Source organism: Ursus arctos, unplaced genomic scaffold (genome assembly GCF_023065955.2).
Source record: "Ursus arctos isolate Adak ecotype North America unplaced genomic scaffold, UrsArc2.0 scaffold_1, whole genome shotgun sequence".
Taxonomy (NCBI): Eukaryota; Metazoa; Chordata; class Mammalia; order Carnivora; family Ursidae; genus Ursus; species Ursus arctos.
In genome coordinates, this window is record NW_026622763.1 from 102,343,591 (window position 1) to 102,364,623 (window position 21,033).

The 21,033-nt window shown below is 52.2% G+C and overlaps 1 protein-coding gene across 3 annotated transcripts in view; it reads right to left on the reverse strand.

Moving 5' to 3' along the window:
* Positions 1-21,033, reverse strand: part of NGEF (neuronal guanine nucleotide exchange factor) — a 102,945-nt gene that overhangs the window by 6,519 nt on the left and 75,393 nt on the right. For all 3 annotated transcript variants that reach the window (XM_026491681.4, XM_026491683.4, XM_026491684.4), the window contains 3 exons: positions 4,920-5,080; positions 3,471-3,623; positions 2,131-2,260 (listed from right to left, as the gene is read on the reverse strand). In XM_026491681.4, coding sequence (XP_026347466.2) covers positions 2,131-2,260; positions 3,471-3,623; positions 4,920-5,080 — 444 coding nt within the window. The remainder of the gene's footprint in view (positions 1-2,130; positions 2,261-3,470; positions 3,624-4,919; positions 5,081-21,033) is intronic.

The window sequence follows — 21,033 nt, forward strand, 5'->3', positions numbered from 1 at the left end:
CTCCCCGCCCCGCCCCCACGCAGCGGTGGCACAATGAAGAGACCAACTGGGGCGCAGAAGAACCCACAGAGGGCGCAGGACCGAGCACCCTGACCCACAGGCAGGCTTCCCCAGAGCCTTAACCATGAAGGCCTAGTTGCTGCCTGAGATCCCCAGGGGAGCTCAACGAGGACATCAAAGCAACGCTGGTGCCCCTTGCTGGCCCGGCAGGGAGGGGATGGGCACGCTCAGGCCAGCCCCGGCCCAAGGGGTGTGCAACGCTCGGGGCGGCATGGTGGGGGGCCTGCCCTGCCCTGCCCCTGGGACTGCCTTTTGTAGCCAAGTCCCAATGACCCTGAGATTTTAACTCTGGTTTTTCTGATGAAAATGCCTTTTTTCCAACAGTTCGATTTTCTTGAATTAACAAAATGAGGCTTACATGACCTTTACCTCAAACATGCTTCCTCGGAAAGCATTCCCCGATGGCTCCACGCCGCCACCCGGCCTCCCCTCGCCCCCGGGCTTCCTCAACACATTAAGGTAGGTCTTGATCTTACTTTTGTTGGTTTTCATTGTATAAAAATTAAGATTTTTATATATCCATATATGCTCTTTTCCTATCATTTCTTAAATGTTTCCCCGTCTTCTGTTTCCTTTTTTCCAAGTTAAAAAAAAAAATCACACGTAACCCCTTCGTTGATGGTGTCCTGTGACTTGCGTGCTCCCTGAGTTCTCTGAGTTCTCGCAGAGCGCTCTCTCAGGCTGTCCTGGGGGTGGGGGGTTGCTTCCTCTGACGCCCCTCTCTGTCTCTCTCTTTGGTCTCAGGCCTCTGGGCCCTGTCCCCCCCAATCCCTCCACGCCCCCCCCCCCATTGCGATCTGTCCTTACTACCGCCGCCATGGAGCTAGCTAGCTGGCCCAGGGCTTCGGCCTCCCCCCGTCCGACCTCTGAGCTCCCCTAACTGTGGCTCGCAGGTCACCCTCTCAGCTCATCGCCCTCAGAGCCACGGCCAGGGCCACACCTTCCACTCCCGCTGCCACTGGGTCCCCGCCGTATGGGAGATGATGCCCTTTCAGGAAATGTCCCCTCTTCATGCTTCCCTCGCCCCAGCCCTCCTGGGCTTCCTCCTTCCTCGCCTCGCCTCCTTGGGCACTGTCCCCAGGGCTGGGTCTTGGGACCCCTTTCTCTCCTTCCTTGATGGTCTCACTAAATGCCACCTCGATGCCGAGAGGCCCCTCCCTGACTTCTCCCTTTAGCTCTGATCGTGGTGGAGATTCGCTTGCTCAGTCGTCTGCTCAGCAAGGTCACACTGAACCCCGACCTCTCCCAGCCTGTCTCCCCACCTCGGGAAGGGCTGCTCCATCCCTCACGCTCCAGCTCACTCTTCCTCCCTCTTCCCCGGAGGAGCAAGTGGGCCTCTCAATTCTGATTTCCCTCCAGGGTCTCCCCTCCTTCTCCCACTCCCACTCCCCGCCTCGCCCCCAGGCCAAGCTGCCTTCTGCCACGGCTTCCTGACCCCTTCTCCCCTTTGCACTCCTGCTCTCCTGCCCATCACTCTGCACAGACAGCGCTGTGTGCTCTCTCCGAAAGGAGTTAGATCAGGCGACGCCCCGTCCTGCTGAAGAATGAAGCCAGCATCTTGCCTGGTCCCTCAGGGCCCCCACTGGCCTCACCACATCTCTGCACTCACTCCTGTCAAGTGCCCTCAGCTCACCACTGGCCTTCCTGCCTGCGAGCCTCGCTGCCCCAGGGCCTTTGCATAAGCAATTATCTATCACCTGAATGGCTCCTCTCCGTCTGCCAAGTCTCAGCTCAAATGTCACTTGTCTAAGAGTCTTTCTTGACCCGCACCTGGTGGTGGCCAGGCAGTGACCTCCCAGTCATGTGCCCCCACCCCCGTTCCACTGTCCTCACAGCCATGACCACTTCCTCCTTGTGCGTGCTCGCGATCCCTCTCCCGGACTGTGGCTCGCTGGGAACAGCAGCTGAGTCTCCCACTGCTCGGTACACAGTAGGAGCTTCATTAGGATTTGTGGAACAAACGGACTTCCTAGAAAACTAGCAGAAGCCTGGAACGACCGAGGGAAACGGTCTGCAGCGGGAGAGGCATACGCAAGCCCGGCCTGCACGTCGGGTGGGAGAGGCTGGTACCTGCACCAACAGCTTGAGGCGTGTGATCCTCTGGAAAGGCAGGATGAGGAAGGAGGACAGGGGCAGCCCCCGGCACTTGGGGTCCAGCTCCAGCTGCGCAATCAGCTCCCGAAAGGCGGCCTTCTCCTGGCTGGGGGACACAGACGTGAGAGTCGGGCTCTGGCTCGCAGGAGGCGTGAATCAGAAGTACGTCCACAGCCTCGGAGGAACCGGACAGCCCACGGGCACGGAACACACGTTGATTTCTTTTCTTTTACTGGAAAATCAACTGTTCACGCACAAGTAACAATAGTGGCTTCACATGGCTGGCCCACGAAAACTTAGCACAATATGTTACATGTGGGAAGGTAAGAATTCCTCGTGTGGCCAAGTCTATGACTCAGATGCAGGATCTGGTGATTTACCCAGCAGGGACCGGCGGCAAGGTGAACCCACGGAGAGACAGAAACAGCAGCAGGCTGGGGACAAGGGCCGGAGGGATGTCCTGTCTGCAGGTGGCTCGGCAGTGGGAAGAGGGGGCCGCCCTGACACGGGCTCCAGGGACCTGCTGGGCGGCACGTCAGCAGGGACGCTGGCTCGCCGCCTTGCCCTCGGGCCCACCTGGCTGGAGGGGCACACCCTTGTCCCCTCGGCCCTGCAACACCGGGATCCTGTTCTCTGCTTGTCGCCTCCATGTTTGTCCTCAGAACTGGTGTCCTGATTCCCTCAAATCCTAGTTTTCAACCCCCAAGCGTAAAACACCAAACCCTGAATGCTCAAGTTTTCCAACGTCCACAGTGAGCGGCGTGGCTTGCCGACAAGGCCCAGGGGAGTGTAACATTCAGATGTGACTTCTCAGGGAGCCCGCGGCGCTCCTGAGCGGAGCTAAGCACACGTCACCGTTAACTGTCACTGGAGCGCGGCACAGGCGTGCGAGGCAGTCAAAAGAGGCAGATTGACTGGAAAATCACCTCATCAACCGAAACCCCAGGGAAGCTGGCAAGTGGGCAGATGAGTGACAAAATCAAGGGTGTTGCTGGGACGTCACCAAGACGCCCTCCTGCCCCACCCTTGCCTCCAGCTCTAGTTCAAACCATCTTCCCGACCTCCTGGGACACGAGGGGCCCTCGCGGCCTCAAACCCTCTTTCTTAAGCGTCACAGAGCTCAGCCCAGCCGTTCTGGACACAGGTCCCGTGGGCACCATGGCTGATGGTCGTGGGGTTAACATTTCTCTAGTGACCCCGCGGCCCTGGAACATGCCAGGCTTGGAGTACGCTGGGAAAGCAGAGGCCCGAGGACCGCGGCTCGGTGTCCCGGTGGGAGGAGCCAGAGCCCGCAGCCGGGGATGGGGGGCACTCACAGCAGCTGCTTGTAGGTCCTCTCCTGGTACGTCTGGTTGCTGACGTAGGTGATGTACACGGAGAAGTGGTTGGCCGCGTAATGGTACACGATGTCACACACGTCCGAGATGACGATGTTCTCCTCCATCCGGCGCTCCAGCTCCAGCAGGAACCTGCGGGGGGGGGGGGGGGGGGCGCCTCGGGTTAAGGGCACCTGACAGGGACACTCAGGACACATCGCCGCCCCCGGGCCCGGCTCGTGCAAAGCCACAGACGCGGCAGGACGTGATCCCCACACTGAGGGCACATTTGGTCACATCAGGGAATTATTTGTCCAGTGTTTTTAGGTGCGTAAGAGCATTAGGCGTGTTTTTAAAAGAGAGAGAAAGGGGCCTTATGTTTGACACACATGCTGGCGTGTTCACAGATGAGGCAACGACGGGGATTTGCTTCAGAGGGATCCTGTGGGTGGCGGGGAGGGCTGGGGACGCGGGCAAACCCAGATGCCGGGCCGGGGGTGGGCTCGTCACACGGGCGTCTCTACTCCTGCGTGTCTGGAAGTCTCCACGATACAGTGTAAGTAAATACATAAATAAAAAGACTCCCTTTCCCCAACGGGGTGAAGCGGCCAAGGGGTCTCTCAGCAACCTTGTGCCTGAGCCCACTGGGCGGGGCTGCCCTGAGGAGGTGGGTGTCCGTGCGGAGGAGGAGGGACCCACGGGGGGCCCACAGAGTGCCCGGGGTGCCCCAGGGGTGGAGGGGCCCCTCCTGCCACACCATGGCTTCACATCTGAACGTGCGCAGTTGGACCAGCTCATCCAAAGCTGAGTTTTGCACTTGGAGCCTCAGACTCCACAACCCAGCGGGAAATGGTCGGTGAAAGTTCTATCTTCCCAGTACAACTGGCGTCCTTTTCTTCTTTGCGAGAATCAGTTAACGATGGTTTATTCCGCCTCCAGTTAAGCCTCTCCCATCCTTCGTACAGGCAAAACGACGGAGGCACAGGTCCCAAGCCGCTTCCACAAACGGTTGCAAACACCATCCAGTTGGAGAGAGAAGGCACACGTCCGGGACGGGGCTCTGCACCGGCCCCCCGAGAGTCTTGGGGCTGTGCACGCGCCCAGCCAGGGTTTTAGGACACCAGGATAAAGTGCAGCTCGCACGGACCCCCTGGACCTGGTCAGGACACCCACCATACACCTGCCTGACGGTGGGGGACGCGTGGAGCCCTGTGGTGATGGGAAGGAATCTGCAGGTAGCAGCCCTGCTCAGGGGACGCAATCTGCCGCCCTGCTGGGAGGGGTGGCAGACGGCTGGGTTTACGTATTTATTTATATCTTACTACAGATAATTCCAAACACACAAGCAGAGAAGCCAGTGTAACGAGCCCTTGCCACCAGCTTCAGCCGTGCCCCAGGTGAGAAGCTTCTGGAAGCCTGGCCTCACAAGGCCCAGGGCAGGTGGCTCACCGCTCACTGACGGCCATGACGTCCAGCACGTTGGAGAAGAGGATGTGCGCCTCAGACGGGTGCAGGATCTTCTTCAGACGCTCATTCTCCATGAAGTGAGACACAAGCAGGCTCAGGCTTTTGTAGTAGGAGGCCTCGGAAGTGACCAGCTCGAACATGGCCTGTGTCGGGACAAACAGGCAAGAGGAGGGCCAGGGGTCACCTCCCAGGCCTCACCTTGTGGGGGACATCTACTGCGCCCCCAGTTAGAGACGCAGAGAGAGGCTGGCCTGTGTGCGTGAGGGCACTTCCACACGCCGGCAGCGAGCCCCCCTGTGCACGACAGGTAGAGAGAACGTGCTCGTGGCTCCCTGTGTTGAACACCGGAGACCACCTAACCTCCGAAACACAGAGCGGCTGAAAACCCAAGAGGTCAGTCATCTACCAGAGCCCCAGCAACCGCTAAGGGTGACGCAGAGGGTCCCCTGGTGCGGGATGGGCGTGAACGTCGGTGCAGAGGGACTCCCACCCTTACAGCTCCGGGGACGGCTGGAAAGACACAGGCCACAGTGTCAACCACAGATACCAGCAGGGGGTGCAGCTTATACCTTTTTACCCTTTAACATGTCTGAAAATTGAAAAATGAGCATCTTATTTCTTTCACAGTCTAATTTTATAATGTAATTGATAAATCAAATCTCATTTTGAGAAAGAAAAAGAAATCCGGAATCTAATAAGCTTTTTGGAGGCCCCCTTATTCTGATCATCAAGGCTTTGCACACAGCGAAACGAGGCTCTGTTCTCTCCAGCAAGGAGCTTCTCTGGAGTAAGGGTGCTAGCTTCTGGCTGACCTTCCTCCCTTGCACCCAAGCGAACCAACGATGCTTCCTGAGGGTGGGCTCAGGTCCCACAGTGGCTGCCCAGAAGGGACCGTGTAGTGGGGCGAACTGTGGACTCACCCCCCAAAAGCTGTGTCATCCATGTCTGAGGCTCTGGCACCTACGAATGTGAACTTATTTGGGAACAAGTTCTTTACAGAAGGATGTCAAGGACATCACTCTGGACTGAGAGTCTGAATCCAATGACAGGTATTTGACACAGGAGGGACACCTGATGGGGAGGCATGGGGAGGAGGCCGTGTGGAGACAAGGCGGAGCACGGTATGCTGCCCCACGCCGACGGCCGCCTGCAGCTGCCACTAGAAAGGGCGAAGGGCTCCCCGGAGCCCCAGGGACGCTGAGGCCCCCGCCGCCTGCTAATTTGTTACAGAGGCCCCCGAGGGGGGATGGAAGGAGAGGGAGGAGCACAGGGACTCTGGTCCTCCCCATGCCCCGACCACCCCACATCGCACTGCAACCCCCACAGCCACTGGCCAGAGCCCTGATACAGGGCTCGAGGCTCTGGCGATGAAAGCTGGAGCACCAGGGCTCTTCGAGGACAGGTGGAAGAAGACAGGGAGGGACTAGCATTTGTTCCAACCGCACTAGGAATCCTCCCGGGTCCCCCATGAAGAGCTTATAGGAGCTCCCGTTTCACCAAAAGGAACCAGATGCAGAAGCGATGTAATGCTCCCCAAGTCACCGCTGGATGGTGGACGAGCAGAGACGCAACGCGAGGGTTTCCCGAGCACGGGCCCCGCCACCATGCTGCCCGGTGAGACCGCAGGCAGAGCAGGGATTAAAAGAAGGGACAGGTATGTAAGTTGGGGACATGCGGTAGCATAAACCTGCCCAGCAACAGCAACAAAGTTCACACGGAAGTCACGGCAGGGGTCGCCCGCCCATCACAGAGCCTGGGCCACCGCAGCAGAGCCCACCTGGTGCCCTAGCATCTGCACCTGACCTGGGCTGACAGGAGACGGGCCTGCGGCCTCTCTGGAATCATCCCCAAGTCACAGCGGCCTGGTCCACTTAGCAGACGAAGCCACAGACAGCACATCCCACCCGCCGGGCTCGCCGGCGGCCCCAGCGCTGATGACCCAGTGCTCGACCTGCCGACGGCCCCCCAAGCCCGGTGTCAAGAGCTCCACCCGGACGGCAAGGGGCTCCTCCATCAGCGTCAGCGCGCGGACATCAAACCACGGCCCCGCTGCTAGATTTAAGTTTCCTAAGGAAATGTCAAGCCACTGCATCTTGCAAGTTCTAAGCACATATAACTAAAAAACCCCCCAACACTGACACGGATGAGTCTGCAGGGAGGAAACAACACCGTACCCAGCCCGCGGCCCCACAGACGACGGCGTGTCTCCCCGAGGGGCGCACGTCAGGCCGCCTGGGGTTGCACCCACATCCCCGGGCCCACGGCATTTGTCTCTGGGGGTTCAGGGGGCTGAGGCAGGAGGGCCCTTGAGTGGACCCTGCAGCGGGCTGGGCCTGCCTCGCTGCTCACTGACTCCCCCCCCAACCCCGCTGACAGGCCGTTAGTGGCCCGTGAACTTTGCTGCTTGCCTTCATTTTAAGTCACGTTATTTGCCACATCGATATGGTCACCTTTTCCTTATCGATATTCTTTCTACCCTTTTTCAAGCCTCGTAGTGGCAGCGCAGGGCTGATGGGGATCTGGGCTCTGTCTGCTCTCCAGACTCACTCACTCATTCATTCGCTTGTTCACTCACTCACTCATTCACTCACTCATTCATTCATTCATTCACTCACTCACTCACTCACTCTCCCAACTGCTCCCATGTTTGCCAAGCGCCTGTCTAGGCCCCGGGCATTCAGTGGTGAGCACGGCCAACTCCCTGCCACCATGGAGCCTGCGTCCTGGGGGTGGGGACAGAGCAGACAGGAGCACAACACTCCCGATCAGGCGGTGAGAAAGGCCACGGAGCAGACGGGGAGAGGTGTGTGTGAGTGTGTGTGTGAATGTGTATGTGAGCGTGTGAGAGACTGTGTATATGTGTGAGAACACGTACATGTGTGAGCGTATACATATCAATGCGCGCACGCACGTGTGTATGAATGAGCATAAGAATGTGTGTGTGTGTGAACATGTGTAAGAACGGGTGCGTGTGTGTGAACGTGTGTAAGAATGGGTGCGTGTGTGTGAGCCTGTGTAAGAACGGGCGTGAGTGTGTGGATGTGTGTAAGAACGTGCGTGTGTGAGAACATGCGTGCGTGTGAACGTGTGTGAGAACGTGCGCGTGTGTGAACGTGTGTAAGAATGTGCATGCATATGTGAATGTGTGTAAGAATGTGCGTGTGTGTGGACGTGTGTGAGAACGTGCGTGCGTGTGAACGTGTGTAAGAATGTGCATGCGTATGTGAATGTGTGTAAGAATGTGCGTGTGTGAGCGTGTGTAAGAATGTGCGTGACTTGCTTACTGCAGGCACTTGAGAAACCACTGCTCTGGGCCAGGCTGGCTGCCCACCACCCGGCCGCTGTGTGACCCGCGTGGCCGGGCTCGCGCGGGACCTTGGCCTCACGGAATACTCCGCTAGACTGACCCGGACTTTACAAATCACGGCTGGTCTCTCAAGGGTGCTCTCAGTGCTCGGTCTGATTAGTGTTCTGTGTGATTCCTGCCAATATTCCTGCTCTGCTTCCAGGGCTTTTGCAGCCCTGCCACCACCAAACCGCTTCCCGCCTGGGTTCTTTTCAAGGGGTGAGAGCCGCTCAGCTCTGGATGCTGCGCGGGAGGGGCCAGGCTGGGTGGCTCTGCGGTTGGCGGGGATGGTGGCGGGCCTGGCGTCCGCTAGGGGCAGCTGCGCAGCACAACGGTCAAGGTTTCTGCCCTGGAGTTAGGCAGACGTCGGCCAGGAATGCGAACTGCTTTACCCAGCTAAGCCTGTTTCCATGCGCACAAAATGGGAACAACAGTCCCCAGCGGACAGTCCTCAGCCTGGGGCCCGCCCATCTCAGAGCACCTGCTGGGCGCCCAGGGTCATGACCGAGCCGGCATCAGGGCGCTGCCCTCACAGGACTGAGCTTCACAGATGGCGCTCCGGCCAGAGGGGTCAAGGGGGGCTTGTACTAGGAGGTGACACTGGATGTGACAGCAAGCCCATTCCCAGGGGCGCAAATGCTCACTCAGAGAAGGGATGTGGGCACCTGGTGGGACAGTGGGGACTGGTGGCCAGGCCACGAGAGGGGACCACGGAGGGAACAACAGACTCCTGTTTGCATTTTTGAGTCTGTCCCCGTGCCCGCTGTGTGGGCCAGAACCACACAGCCCTGTTTTCTGGGAGGGTTGCTCCTGAGCTCTGGGTGTGTTCACACCACTTCCAAGCTGGCCTGTGGACGCGAAGCCACGTCCAGCTCCCTGCAGGCCTCCCCAGCGCGCTTGGAAGGCACAAGATCCTATCTTCCCAGTAAATGTAGATTGTTCTCCAAAGAGAGGAAACGACAGAAAGAAATCATTGGTGTCCCGCCTGGGACCATCCCCGCTCTGTCTCACACGAGCCGGCCAGGCTTAGTCCAGCTGGTAGCAACTACCCCTCCCTGGGGCCGTCCAGAGACGCGTGAGACTGCGGATCCCAGACAAGCACTGCACCCCTCGAAGATAAGACACTCCAGAGATGCACAAAGCTGGGACCCCTTGCTAATGCAGTGTGGGCCACGGGGGCTGCCTGGGGTTTGCTGGGGGGCTGTAGGCCATCTCACCACGGGCGGGGAGGGAGCCCACAGTTAGGACCACCTGGGCCACACTGTTAGAGCAATACATTTGAAGAGACACATGAGACCCCAGCCCACCAGCAAGGGGAATCAAACAGGAGCAGGGACACCTGGAGGCAAACACAACCTGCTTCTGATCGAGGGAGGTGCGAAAACACAGAGCACTACTTGTTAAAAACCCAGTTTCCTGACCCCCAGTCGCTGTGATCTCAGACAGTTCAGCTGGTGTTGTCCTCCACCGTCTGCCCAGGTCCTCGGGGTCCGGCCAGGCGAGCCCACCTCCTCCACGCCCCACTCCCACGTGGCCACTGGCACTGGTCCTCATTCTTCCACCAGCAGAGCGAGCACAGACCAAGTGGTCCCCCACCCTGCTCTTCACCTGCACCGTCTCCTTGTAACTCAGGGTGCTCTGAACCCCCCACGCGGTGCGTTCTGTCCAGCTCTGGATTCTTTCCGGCTTCCCCTGACCTCAGTGTTTGTGAATCACAGCCATCTGACGCCCTCACCTTCCCTTTATCACGATGTGCCCGTGGGACCTGAGTCACCAGGGTGATCTCTGTGGCGGTTGGAGACAAAGGCCGCCTGCGTCCACGGCTGTAGTTGTCCACTGTGGCGTCAGCACAGCCAAGAAGCAGAGGCACCCCCTCCCCGACAGTCCCGGGTTGGGAGCAGCCCCCCTTGCCTCTTCCCAAGTCCCAGGCTCTTCCCAGGACAGGCTATCCATGGTGGCCGGGTCTGAGCTCCCATCTGAGCGGGCGAAGGGAACAAAATGGATCTTTTAAGGTCGCGTGCGTCCTCCCACCTGGTATGGACTACCCAGTCTGGGGCAGGCACTTAGGGCAGCCCAAGCTGGCCAAGGCGCCACCTGATCTCCCACCCAGCTCCAGGAACTCTGGCGCTCTCCATCCTCCGGGCCGCCCTGGCTCGTCATCTGACCCGACCTGGCCAGGAGCCCCCTCCTGACACAGGACGCACACCTCTCGTGGAACAAGGAAAAGTTGGGCATTATTCCAAGTCACCAGAGTGAGGCCTGGACCAGAGTCAAGAGAAAGGAGATGATCTCTGCTGAAGGCCCTGCGTCACCAGGGCCACTCAGACCTGACAGACGACTTCTCATTATTCTGTAATGCAGCACGTGCTGCTTCCCAAAAATCACACCAGAGAGAAGGTTCATTTTCCAAGAACTCAGGACCGTTCCTGTTGCCCCTGTCTCCAGAATGAAGCATCTTTCTCTCCCTAAATCCAGGAAACGCTTGGCTACGTTTCTCTCTTAGTCAGGACACTCCTGCTCAGACACACAGTTGGGTGCAGCCCTCACCCGGTGACCGGATGTCACGAATGTCCTTGTTCTCTCCAACTTGTCTGTGCAGGGTCAGCAGAGACAAATGGCCCCAGGGTCGTCCAACACCCGACAGGCACCCGTCACCTCACTCGGTCCTCATGACAGCCCTGAAGGTCTCCCAGACTGTCCCCACCAGGCAGAGGCGGGTGCTGAGGTCACATGGCCTGTGAGTGGTGAAACGTGGAGTTTTGTCCTTTTGACTCCAGGGCCCCTGTGTGTCCAGTGCTCTGCTATGGAATGAGGAGGACTTCCACACAGACACCGAGGTGGCCCCACGAGCCCAGAGCCCCGCGGTGCCTGGCCAGCGCCCTGTCTCCTCGGAGGTGGGCCTGCTGTGATTTATACAGAAGCTGCCTCCCTCCTACGCCGGGCTGCAGACTGTCCAGGTCCTTAATCATCTGCTTATCATGTGCTGCTTCCAAGGAGGTGCTTCCTAAGTTTGTTCAAGGAAAAATCTCTAAATTACCATCAAACGTGAGCGTGGGGAGCAGGGGGTCTGGGAAGCAGAACCTTTCGGGGGGGGGACGTTACGAGTGGGTGGGCATTACTGACCCACCCGTATCACCCATAAACCAGGACCGGCTCACGTTTGACGGTAATGGCATGAGGCTTTGCTCCCTTCTGTGGCTGGCACAGTAATTCACCTGTCACAGGCATTACGGTGGCCGGAAGTGACTCCAAAAAGGCTCTCACTAAACAAAAGTCCCTAAGAGTGTCTGTTTCTTCCATGAACAATGATGAAGTCAGATTCCAGAGCCCGCGCCTTGACCCACTGCAGTGAGGTCCAGTCCACGTGGGAAACGCAAGGAGGGACAAGACTGAGGGAGGTCGTGAGGCTTCCGCTGTCACAGGGCGTGGCGACAACGACCCCACCGTGTTGCTGCGGGCCTAGGGCTCACGTGGGAAATTCGAGCTTGCCTGCAGCCCCTGGGGGCCCAGAGTGCCCCCCACGCCACCAGCAGTCCAAACCCAAGCCTCGGGAAGCTCACACACACGACAAGCGCCAATGGCTACGTTTTCTCCAGACCACCAGGTAAGGTGATTTATGAAAAAATGTACACAAAAGTAGGTAAAAAGTTAAAAAGACACATTGTTGAAACGCTGTTCAGCCTCACTCACAGTCAGAGAAATGCAGATTAAAAGCACCGTGAATTACCACTTAGGATCTAGCCCCTCGGTCAAGACAAAATGATCGACTAACGTGCAGCGGTGACGTCGAGCCGGACCCTCGCACCGGAGCGTGAAGACGGTCTCTTCCCCAGATTTAAACAGCAGGTAACTTCAAAGTCCGCAGTGCCACTTAGCCATGGTTCTCCACCGTGGGGACTTCATTCTTAAACAATGCTGCACTGACTGTCCTTGATCCACGTTTTTTTGTTCGTTTAAAGATTTTATTTATTTGAGAGACAGTGAGCGAGAGAGAGAGAGAGCACAAGCCAGGGTAGGAAAAAAAAGAATGGGGAGCTCCATTTGGGCTGATGCAGAAAAAATTTTTTAAACGTTTTACCAAGTTAAAAAAGAAAGCAGGACACATAACAATCCACTAGCAGGCTCACCGTTTGTGTGACACACGGACACTGGTCCCGGGGGACAGGCGCGGAGGAGATGTTTTTCACTGTAAATCCGTTTACTCTTTTTGCACTTTATATTAGGCACATAAATTACTTATCCAAAAGATTCCTTTTAAAAATGACAAATGCAAAGTTCTCTTTGTTAGAAGAGTTAGGGTGTTTGTCATAGGACGGGAGCTATCTGACGGTCTGGGTGACGGCCACCGTCGGACTCAAACCACAGGGCAAACGCCCTGCCCTCCTGACTGGAGACTCATTTGCTGAATGGTTAAGGTTTATCCTAAAGAGACAAGTATGTGGTTCAAGGCGGGTTGGTGAGCAAAATAACAATCACGATTTAATTTCTTGTTAGAAGTACATCATACTAAAAATCCATTAATTTTCTTCTAAAATGGATAGTTTTCTTTAAAAAAAAAAATAAAGTACATTAAAATTCAAAGTTGTGAAAACAGGTTGAAAAACAAACTAAAAAACCTGTCCCATTCCGGAGGCCAAGCAGACTCAGATTGTGGTAGGTCCTGACAGATCCCCTAGACAGCTGCACTGGGGAAGCCACTGCGTCCCCTCCCTCCTGGTCCCCGGCAGAACGAAGCCGGGGCTGTCCTGCTGCTGGAAAGGACCAGCCCGCGCAGGCCACCCCAAGGGAGTGTCTGTGTGACCCTGTCTCCGTGGAGACACTCAAGTACCCTTCCCTGCTCATTTTTCAAGCACACCCAGCTCACCAGGATCAGGGACCAGAGCAAGTCTGTCTTTTCTATCCCCTTTGCCTCGACAGGTTCCTGGCGCTCGCCGGGGACACAAGTCCTGCCAGCCGCAGGAGTGACCACTCCAGGTCATGCTGGGGACGGCCCCTGCAGCTGCTCCATTACTTCTCAGGACCCCTGCGTCAGCCTGCTGAGACTCAAGTACTGTGCGATGCTTCCAGCAGGGAGGTGCCCGCCCCCACCCCTCCCCAGTCCTGGTCCCTCCTCTTTGCTTTTGAGTGTCTTTTCAGGATCAGTCCTCAGTCCACTGCGTTCCGGGGAAGGCCCTGTCCTCCCCCAGCGGAACAGCCTACCCCCTCGACAGCCCCCTCCCGCCCAACCTTGTAATTTGAAAGTATGTCTGGTTATTTTCTCAAACTGCTGTGTTTTCAGACAGTAACTCCAACATCGTTCCAAATAGGAGGGTAGGAACCAAGAGTTTCAGAATAAGTTTAAAAAACAAAAACAGAACCAAGAAAATCCTACCCGACGTCTAAGACAACGTGTTCCAATTTCAGCTACCTAATTTTTACTTAGAAAAGGAGGGAAACATACCATTTTATTCTTAAACTGTGTTTCTTCAATGACTGACTAAGACTGAGGCCTCCCAAAAGGCCATCATTTTGGGGTATTTTCCTTGTGTGAACAGTAGTTCATTGCAACCTGCTGCTTTTGTAGCTGAGGAGAAGATGTTCCAACAACAGATTGAGCTGGTGGTACGAGTTGTCTGACTTGCTTTGATAAATGAGATCTAATGCAGAAATCACTGATTTGGAACAAAAATATCTGAAGATCTCACTGTTGTGTCCCTTGCCAAATATTAACAAAATAGACACTCACATTAGGCTTTTAAAAATAAATAGGAAAAGTCAGATCAGGGGCGCCTGGGTGGCTCAGTTGGTTAAACATCTGACTCTTGGTTTCAGCTCAGGTCATGGTCTCATGGTTGTGGGATCGAGCCCTGTGACTGGCTCCACGCTCAGCAGGGAGTCAGAGACTCTCTCCCTCTCCCTCCCCTCTGCTCCTCCCACCGCCCCCCACCCCCAAGAGCTCTGTGTGCATGGGGGGTGGCATGGGTGTGCACGGTCTCCCTTTCCCAAATAAATAAATAGTCAGACCGTAAAGACTCAGCAAGACATGTGGAAGCCTGTGTGTCCATGTGATTTGCGACCACATGTGACTATAGTATTTATTAGGTCACCCTAGTTATTTAAATATCTCTACTGGATCCACTGGAAATGACAAAAATGTAATTTATTACATCTCTTTATTTTCCGTGCCAATTCTGCTATAGGTGGAATGTTCTATCCTGCCTTTTAAAAAAATTTGTTTTTAATTTGTATTTATTTATTTTAGAAAGAGGAGTAAGCACAAGCAAGGGGAGGGGCAGAGGAGGAGGGAGGGGGACAAGCTGACTGCATAGTGCAGAGCTCCCCACCGTGGAGCTCAAGCCCACGACCCCGAGATCACACCTGAGGGGAAACCGAGAGACAGACCCACAATCAGCTGAGCGTCCAGGAGCCCCTCTATCCTGCCTTTTAAAAACTCAATGTGTCATACACATTCACCTAGTTCATTCTTTGAAAGCATGTTTTTTACGTGTTTTGCCTTTGTACACGGTCTTACTAAATTTCCCCTATCGCTGGGCATTTCAGTTCTTCTCGCCATTCTTCCCCTAATTTTGGCTGGATGAACATTGTAATAAATGACTATTTGTGCACATTTCTGATTTTTCAAAATAAATTTCTAGGAATAGAAACACTAGACAGTGTGCAAACATCCCCTTGCAAGGGTTTGGTACAAATATTGCTATTTTCTTCCTATCAGCTGTGTTTGAGTATACTCATTGAAAAATCCCCCAACACCAGGCTTTAAATATATTTATATTTAAAAGTCTCTGCCATTTGAAATGCTAGTACCTCAATGTTGCTTTAATTTGAACCTCTTCGATTAAACCAGTGAGTCTGAGATTTCCCCCCTTTTTTCATTTAATCACTGGCCACTGGCAGTTTTCCTGAGAACTGTTTTGTCCATTGTTCTTTGGGATACTCATCTTTTTCTTATCGATAGAGCTCACTAATCGATCGAGAGCTGGGTTTTGCGGACACGTACAAAAACAGCTAAGTGTTGTACGTTTATCTTACACTCAGCTGTCTCCCTGAAATGCCCAGTACAGATCCGGGACTTCTGACTCCCTCGAGAGTTTTAAGTCGGCCGCCATCATTGGAAGGTAGGCGTGGCTTTGACTGTCCTTCTTTACAGCTTTATCTCTTTTTTTTTTTTTTTTAAAGATTTTATTTATTTATTCGACAGAGATAGAGACAGCCAGCGAGAGAGGGAACACAAGCAGGGGGAGTGGGAGAGGAAGAAGCAGGCTCCTAGCGGAGGAGCCTGATGTGGGGCTCGATCCCAGAACGCCGGGATCACGCCCTGAGCCGAAGGCAGACGCTAAACCGCTGTGCCACCCAGGCGCCCCTACAGCTTTATCTCTTATTTCTTTCCCTGTTTTGCTAAAACTTCCAGACCAACATCAGCATTTAGCAAGCTTCATCGTCTTGCCTTTACTGCCACCGATAATTCTGCATGAAATGTGATCTTGAATATAGACCTAAGATATTCCTCATAAATTTCAGAAAGAATCGTGGGTTCTGTTCAGCTGGAATAAATGTACCACCTCCCTTTTCGATATCTTTGAAGATCAGGGTCTTCTCCTCTGGCCTATTGATAGGGTAAATTCTGGCCGCAAACTTTACACCATCTTTGCAATCATGCAGAGGTGCTCAATGTGTGTTCTTCTTTTTTTTCTTTTTTAAAGATTTTATTTATTCATTTGAGAGAGAGAGAGAGAGAGAGTACGAGTGCGGGGCCGGGGGGGGGGCGGCTGGTCAGAGGCAGAGGGAGCAGCAGACTCTGCGCTGAGCGGGGAGACCAACACAGGGCTGGAGCGCAGGACCCTGGGATCATGACCTGAGCTGAAGGCAGACGCTTAACCACTTAACTGACCGAGCCACCCAGGCGCCCCTCAATGTATGTTATTCTTTTAATGTATCTCCAGATTTGATTTTCTTGTGTTTTATGTAAATTTTTGCCTTACGTCATAGTGAGACAGATCTAGGTTTTATTTTTGGGGGTGTGTGGGAAAGAGTGCTTATTTGATAGGGTTGAACAGAATGAGGACATTCAACCTGTTTCTTTTCCTTTTCTCCCCCCTTTTATAATGTTTTAGTTTTTAAATTAAAATGCAGTAAAACTGACTTTTGGATGCACAGTTCTATGAATTTTAACACAGGTATAGATTCTTATAACCAACTGTCACCAGGACACACAATGGTTCTATTACTCCAAAAAAGTCCCCTGTGCTATCCTTAGTCACACCCCCCCCCCATCCCTGGGGACCACTGATCTGGTCTCCGTCACTGTAACTTTGTCTTGTTCAGAAGGTCCTACAGATGCGCTCACATAGTGTGCAGCCTTTCTGATTTCTTTCAGTCGGCAACATGCCTTTGAAATTGACCTCAGCTGTGTATCAATAGATCTTTCTAGTACTAAGTCAAGCGCCCTTGTACGGACCTTCCAGAATCTCTTTATCTGTTAAAGGATATTTGGGCTGTTCCCAGTTTTTGGCTGTGATGAATAGAGCTCCTCTAAACATTCATGTGCAGGGTTTTTAATAAACTGTAAGCTTTTATTTCTATAGGACAGGGGTTCTTAACCAGGAACTACTTTTGCTCCCCAGGGGACATTCAGCTAGGTCTAGAGACATTTTTGATTGTCACAGCTGGGGGTAGGGGTCTGCTGGCATCTATTAGCAGAGATGCTGCGAAACGTCTTACAATGCACAGGAGAGCCCCCCTCGCTCCCCAGCAAAGAATGATCCAGTCCCAAATGTCATAATGTCGCTCTTGAGACACTGCTCTAGGTAAACAGCTACAATTGGAACCGCTGGGCTGTACGGTGTCCGGTCGCTCGTGAGAGACTGCCAACTCTCTCCAGAGCGGCCAGACCATTTTGCAATCCCACCAGCAATGTACGTGAATTCAAGCTGTCCCGCATCCACACCAGCACTTGGTATTGTATTTAAAAATTTTTTAAGCTAGTGTGTATTATCATTATTAGCTGGAAGAGGGCTTTTTTTTTTTGTAGATTTCTTGAGATTTTCTATATAAACCATCATCATATCATCTGTGAACAGGGACAGTTTATACCTAACTTCCCTGCAGACTTTCTCTCCGACTCAGGGATTATTTAGAAATGTGTCCCTCGATTTCTAAGTGTTTGGAGATTTTCCTGTTATCTTTACACCAGTAATTTTTATTTTAATTCCATTATGACCAGAGAACATACTTTGTATGATTTGAATTCTTTCAAGTTTGTTAAAGTGCGCTATGGTCAACCTTGGCGAATATTCTGTGTGCACCTGAAAAAATCAAGTGGAGTGTCCTAGAAATGTGATGAATTCCAGCTGGTTGATGACACCCAACTCTTCTACATCCTGACTGATTTCATGTCTCCTGGTCCCACAGATCACGAAGAGAGGAGTGAAGTCTTTATGTGGATTTTGTTTTAATGTGTGTGTGCGCTACTGATCAGATTTGCTTACTAATACTTTCAAATGATTTCTGTATTTCCCTCTTTTCCATGCTCTAGACCACAAGTCAGCAAACCATAGCCTATGGGCTGGCCAACTGGAAGCATGAAGAAAGTTTAACTGGACTGTCCATCCTTTCACGCGCTATTTGCAGCTATGACATTACAGGCGAGCGGAGTGGTTTTGAAAGAGGCTATACGGCCTGCAAAGCCTAAAATACTTACTATCTGGTCCTTTAAGAATGGATGATCCCTTCTATTTCCTGACCAACATTGTAGCAACCTGTGGCTCTTGAAGCAGAAGTTAAAGTTACATAGAATTAAATGTTCAGTTCTTCAGTTGCACCGGCCATATTTCAAACGCTCAATAATCACACGTGGCTGATGACTTTGGGGGACGCAAATACAGAACATTTCCAACGTTGCAGAAAGTTCTGCTCGGCAGCAGTGTTCTAGACTATTCCAAGGGACAAGGGACTACTCTGTGCTTTGACTGCTGGGCACAACTCAGCCATCTGGGTGCAACATCTCCTTTGTAGATTTTTTTGGTTACCTGGTTTATTTTGGTGTTTAAAAAATTTTTAGTTTTGAGTCAGTTTTTGATAGCTTCTATTTTCCTAGGAAGGCCAGCATCTTATCACTTTACATCTGCTTTCCTTAGGACTGAGTTTGTGTGTGCATCCCCCCACCCCGAATGTCTTAAACCTGACCTCTTAGTTCTATTTTGTATGTATTCCTTATTTAATAATTAAAGCCTGCAGGTTGTGAATTTTTATCCAAATGCAGCTTTGGCAGCATTCCACATAGCATCCTCCTCATTATCTTAGAAATAATCTGTCGATGTAAGATTTACTTTCTTATCTCAAAGGTTAGGAGCATTTTAAACATTTCTGATTTGAGGTTTTTACATTGTTTACATTTATTTTCTTGCTTCACTGCACTATAGTGAGTGATTATGACTGATACAATTTTAATAAATAATGAACTTTTTCTTATGGCTTAATATACAACCACTTTTTGGTGGTATTTATGGACACTGGATAATAAGATTGCTTCTCTGAAGGGCAGTGCTGTCCAACAGAAATAGAAGTCTCATAGACAATTTTAAATTTCTTAGTAACCATTAAAAAAGGTAAAAAGAACCAGGAAAATTTTAACATATTTTATTTAATCTACTATATCCAGAATATTGTATCAGCATGGAATAGAAAAATTATTAATAAGGTACTTCGCTTTCTTTCTTTTTATTTATTTATTTCCCCCAAATTTGGTGTGTATGTTATACACACACCACGTTTCCATGAGGATCAGCCGTGTTACGTGTTCAGTAGCGACCACTGGCCAGCGGCCGCTGCAGTACACACCACACCTTCAGCGACTGCAAAGTTCAGTAAAAATATTTTAACCCACCTCATCACTTTCTGCAGACTGCTAATACCCATGGGATGTCCCACTCCTGCAGAATAGTATGGTGTGGACAGCAACGTCTGCTCACGTATCTGCCAGAGTCTGGCTGCCAGTTCATAATAGCTTGTAATATTACCTTTTCATTGTAAAGTGTACCTCTTAAGAACAGCCTTCCTGATCATAGACATAACGTCCAGGAGACTAGGTTTCAAAAAAATAAAAAGTCTGGCAGACTTCCTACATAAAAATGTTTTTATGTGGAAAAAAGATACCACAAAGCAAGAAGCCACTGAAGTTTGCTTGATTGAGGTCAGTCTGTCCAGCTCTTTATCTTGTTAACTCATTTATCTTCACAACCCTGTGCTGCAGGTACTAGGATTATCCCAGTTTTACAGATAAGGAAACTAAAGCACAGAGGTTAAGTAACTTGCCCAAGGTCACACAGCTAAGAAGTAGCAGAACTGGGATTCAAACCCATGCTACATCACTTCTCACATACTATACGACGGAAGAAAACATTTTAAGCCTCTTAAAAAAATGTAAAAGCCAGAATGTATAAAAAGCTGCCATCCATCAAGAAGAGAAATTAAACAACCCAACAGAAAAAAGGGCAAAGGATAAGAACAGGCAAGTCATTGAAAAAGAAGTGGAAAGAACCAATATATACATGAAAAGATGCTCAATTTACAAGTCAGCAAGGACAGGCAGATTAAAACGAGATAACGAGTTTTTCATCCAACAGATGGGCAGATGAGAGCAAAAATCGCGAAGTCTGCTAACCCTGGACACGAAGCGTCCACCACCATTTATTTATTAAAGATTTATTTATTGGGGAGAGAGAGCATATGCATGAGTGGGAGGGGCAGAGGGAGACAATCTCAAGCCTACTCCACACTGAGCGTAGAGCCCTAAGTGGGGCTCGATCTCATGACCCTGAGATCATGACCTAAGCCAAAACCAAGAGTCGGATGCCCAACCAACTGCACCATCCAGGCACCCCTGCCCACCATTTAAACTGCACTTCCGTCTTGACCAGCCGCGGCCGGGCGCACAGAAGCTCCCCTAATCAGGCTCCCCACGCGGCCACTTGCTGAGTCAATGGCTCCGTTTCCCTACAAAGCTGTGCAGGATCTGCCAGCGCTCTGGGCGGCAGGCTACTCTCCAGGAGCAACCCCCGCCCCCGCCGCACACTTCTCTCCCCACCTGGGAGCCCCTCGTGTTCGTCCTTGCACTCACTCAAGCCAGCTGCACTCAGGACACAGGGAGATGTTTCCATGAAAACCAAGCTGAAGGCTCTACGTTGCTAAAAACCCGAATCAAAATCGAACTGCTGTTGAATAGAACAAGTGTAAATACGGAGGAGACCTCATAAAGATCCGTGAGGATTTTGCACCTAAGAGTCTTCCTCCCAAATGTCTGACCCCCCAACCAGCTGGTGCATTATGCCTGTCCTTCATCGGGAGAGAGAAGCCGGACACGGCCGGTCCTCTGGTGAGAAGCCAGGAGCCAAGGAAAGGCCAACACATGTTTGCACTGCATTTTTTAAACAATGAAAATCTATTAATGAGTAGCTTATTTAATTATAAAACATTTAAAGATAAAGCGATACCTTTATCAATGTCAAGGGTACCTTTAATAACACAAAATGGCCCATTTCCTTTAACTTATCCTGGATTCCATTCTGTCTCGCAGGATAATGGGTCTAGATTTTCAATCAGTTGGAGGATTTCTGTCTTTCCATGGAGGATTTAAGCAATTTACACTCATGATAACTAAGATGTTTGCTATTGACTCTGCCGCCTTATTTTATGCTATTTTTGGGGGGCTTTTTTACTGTTTGCTTTTATTACAAAGGCCCTGTCCTCTCTGCT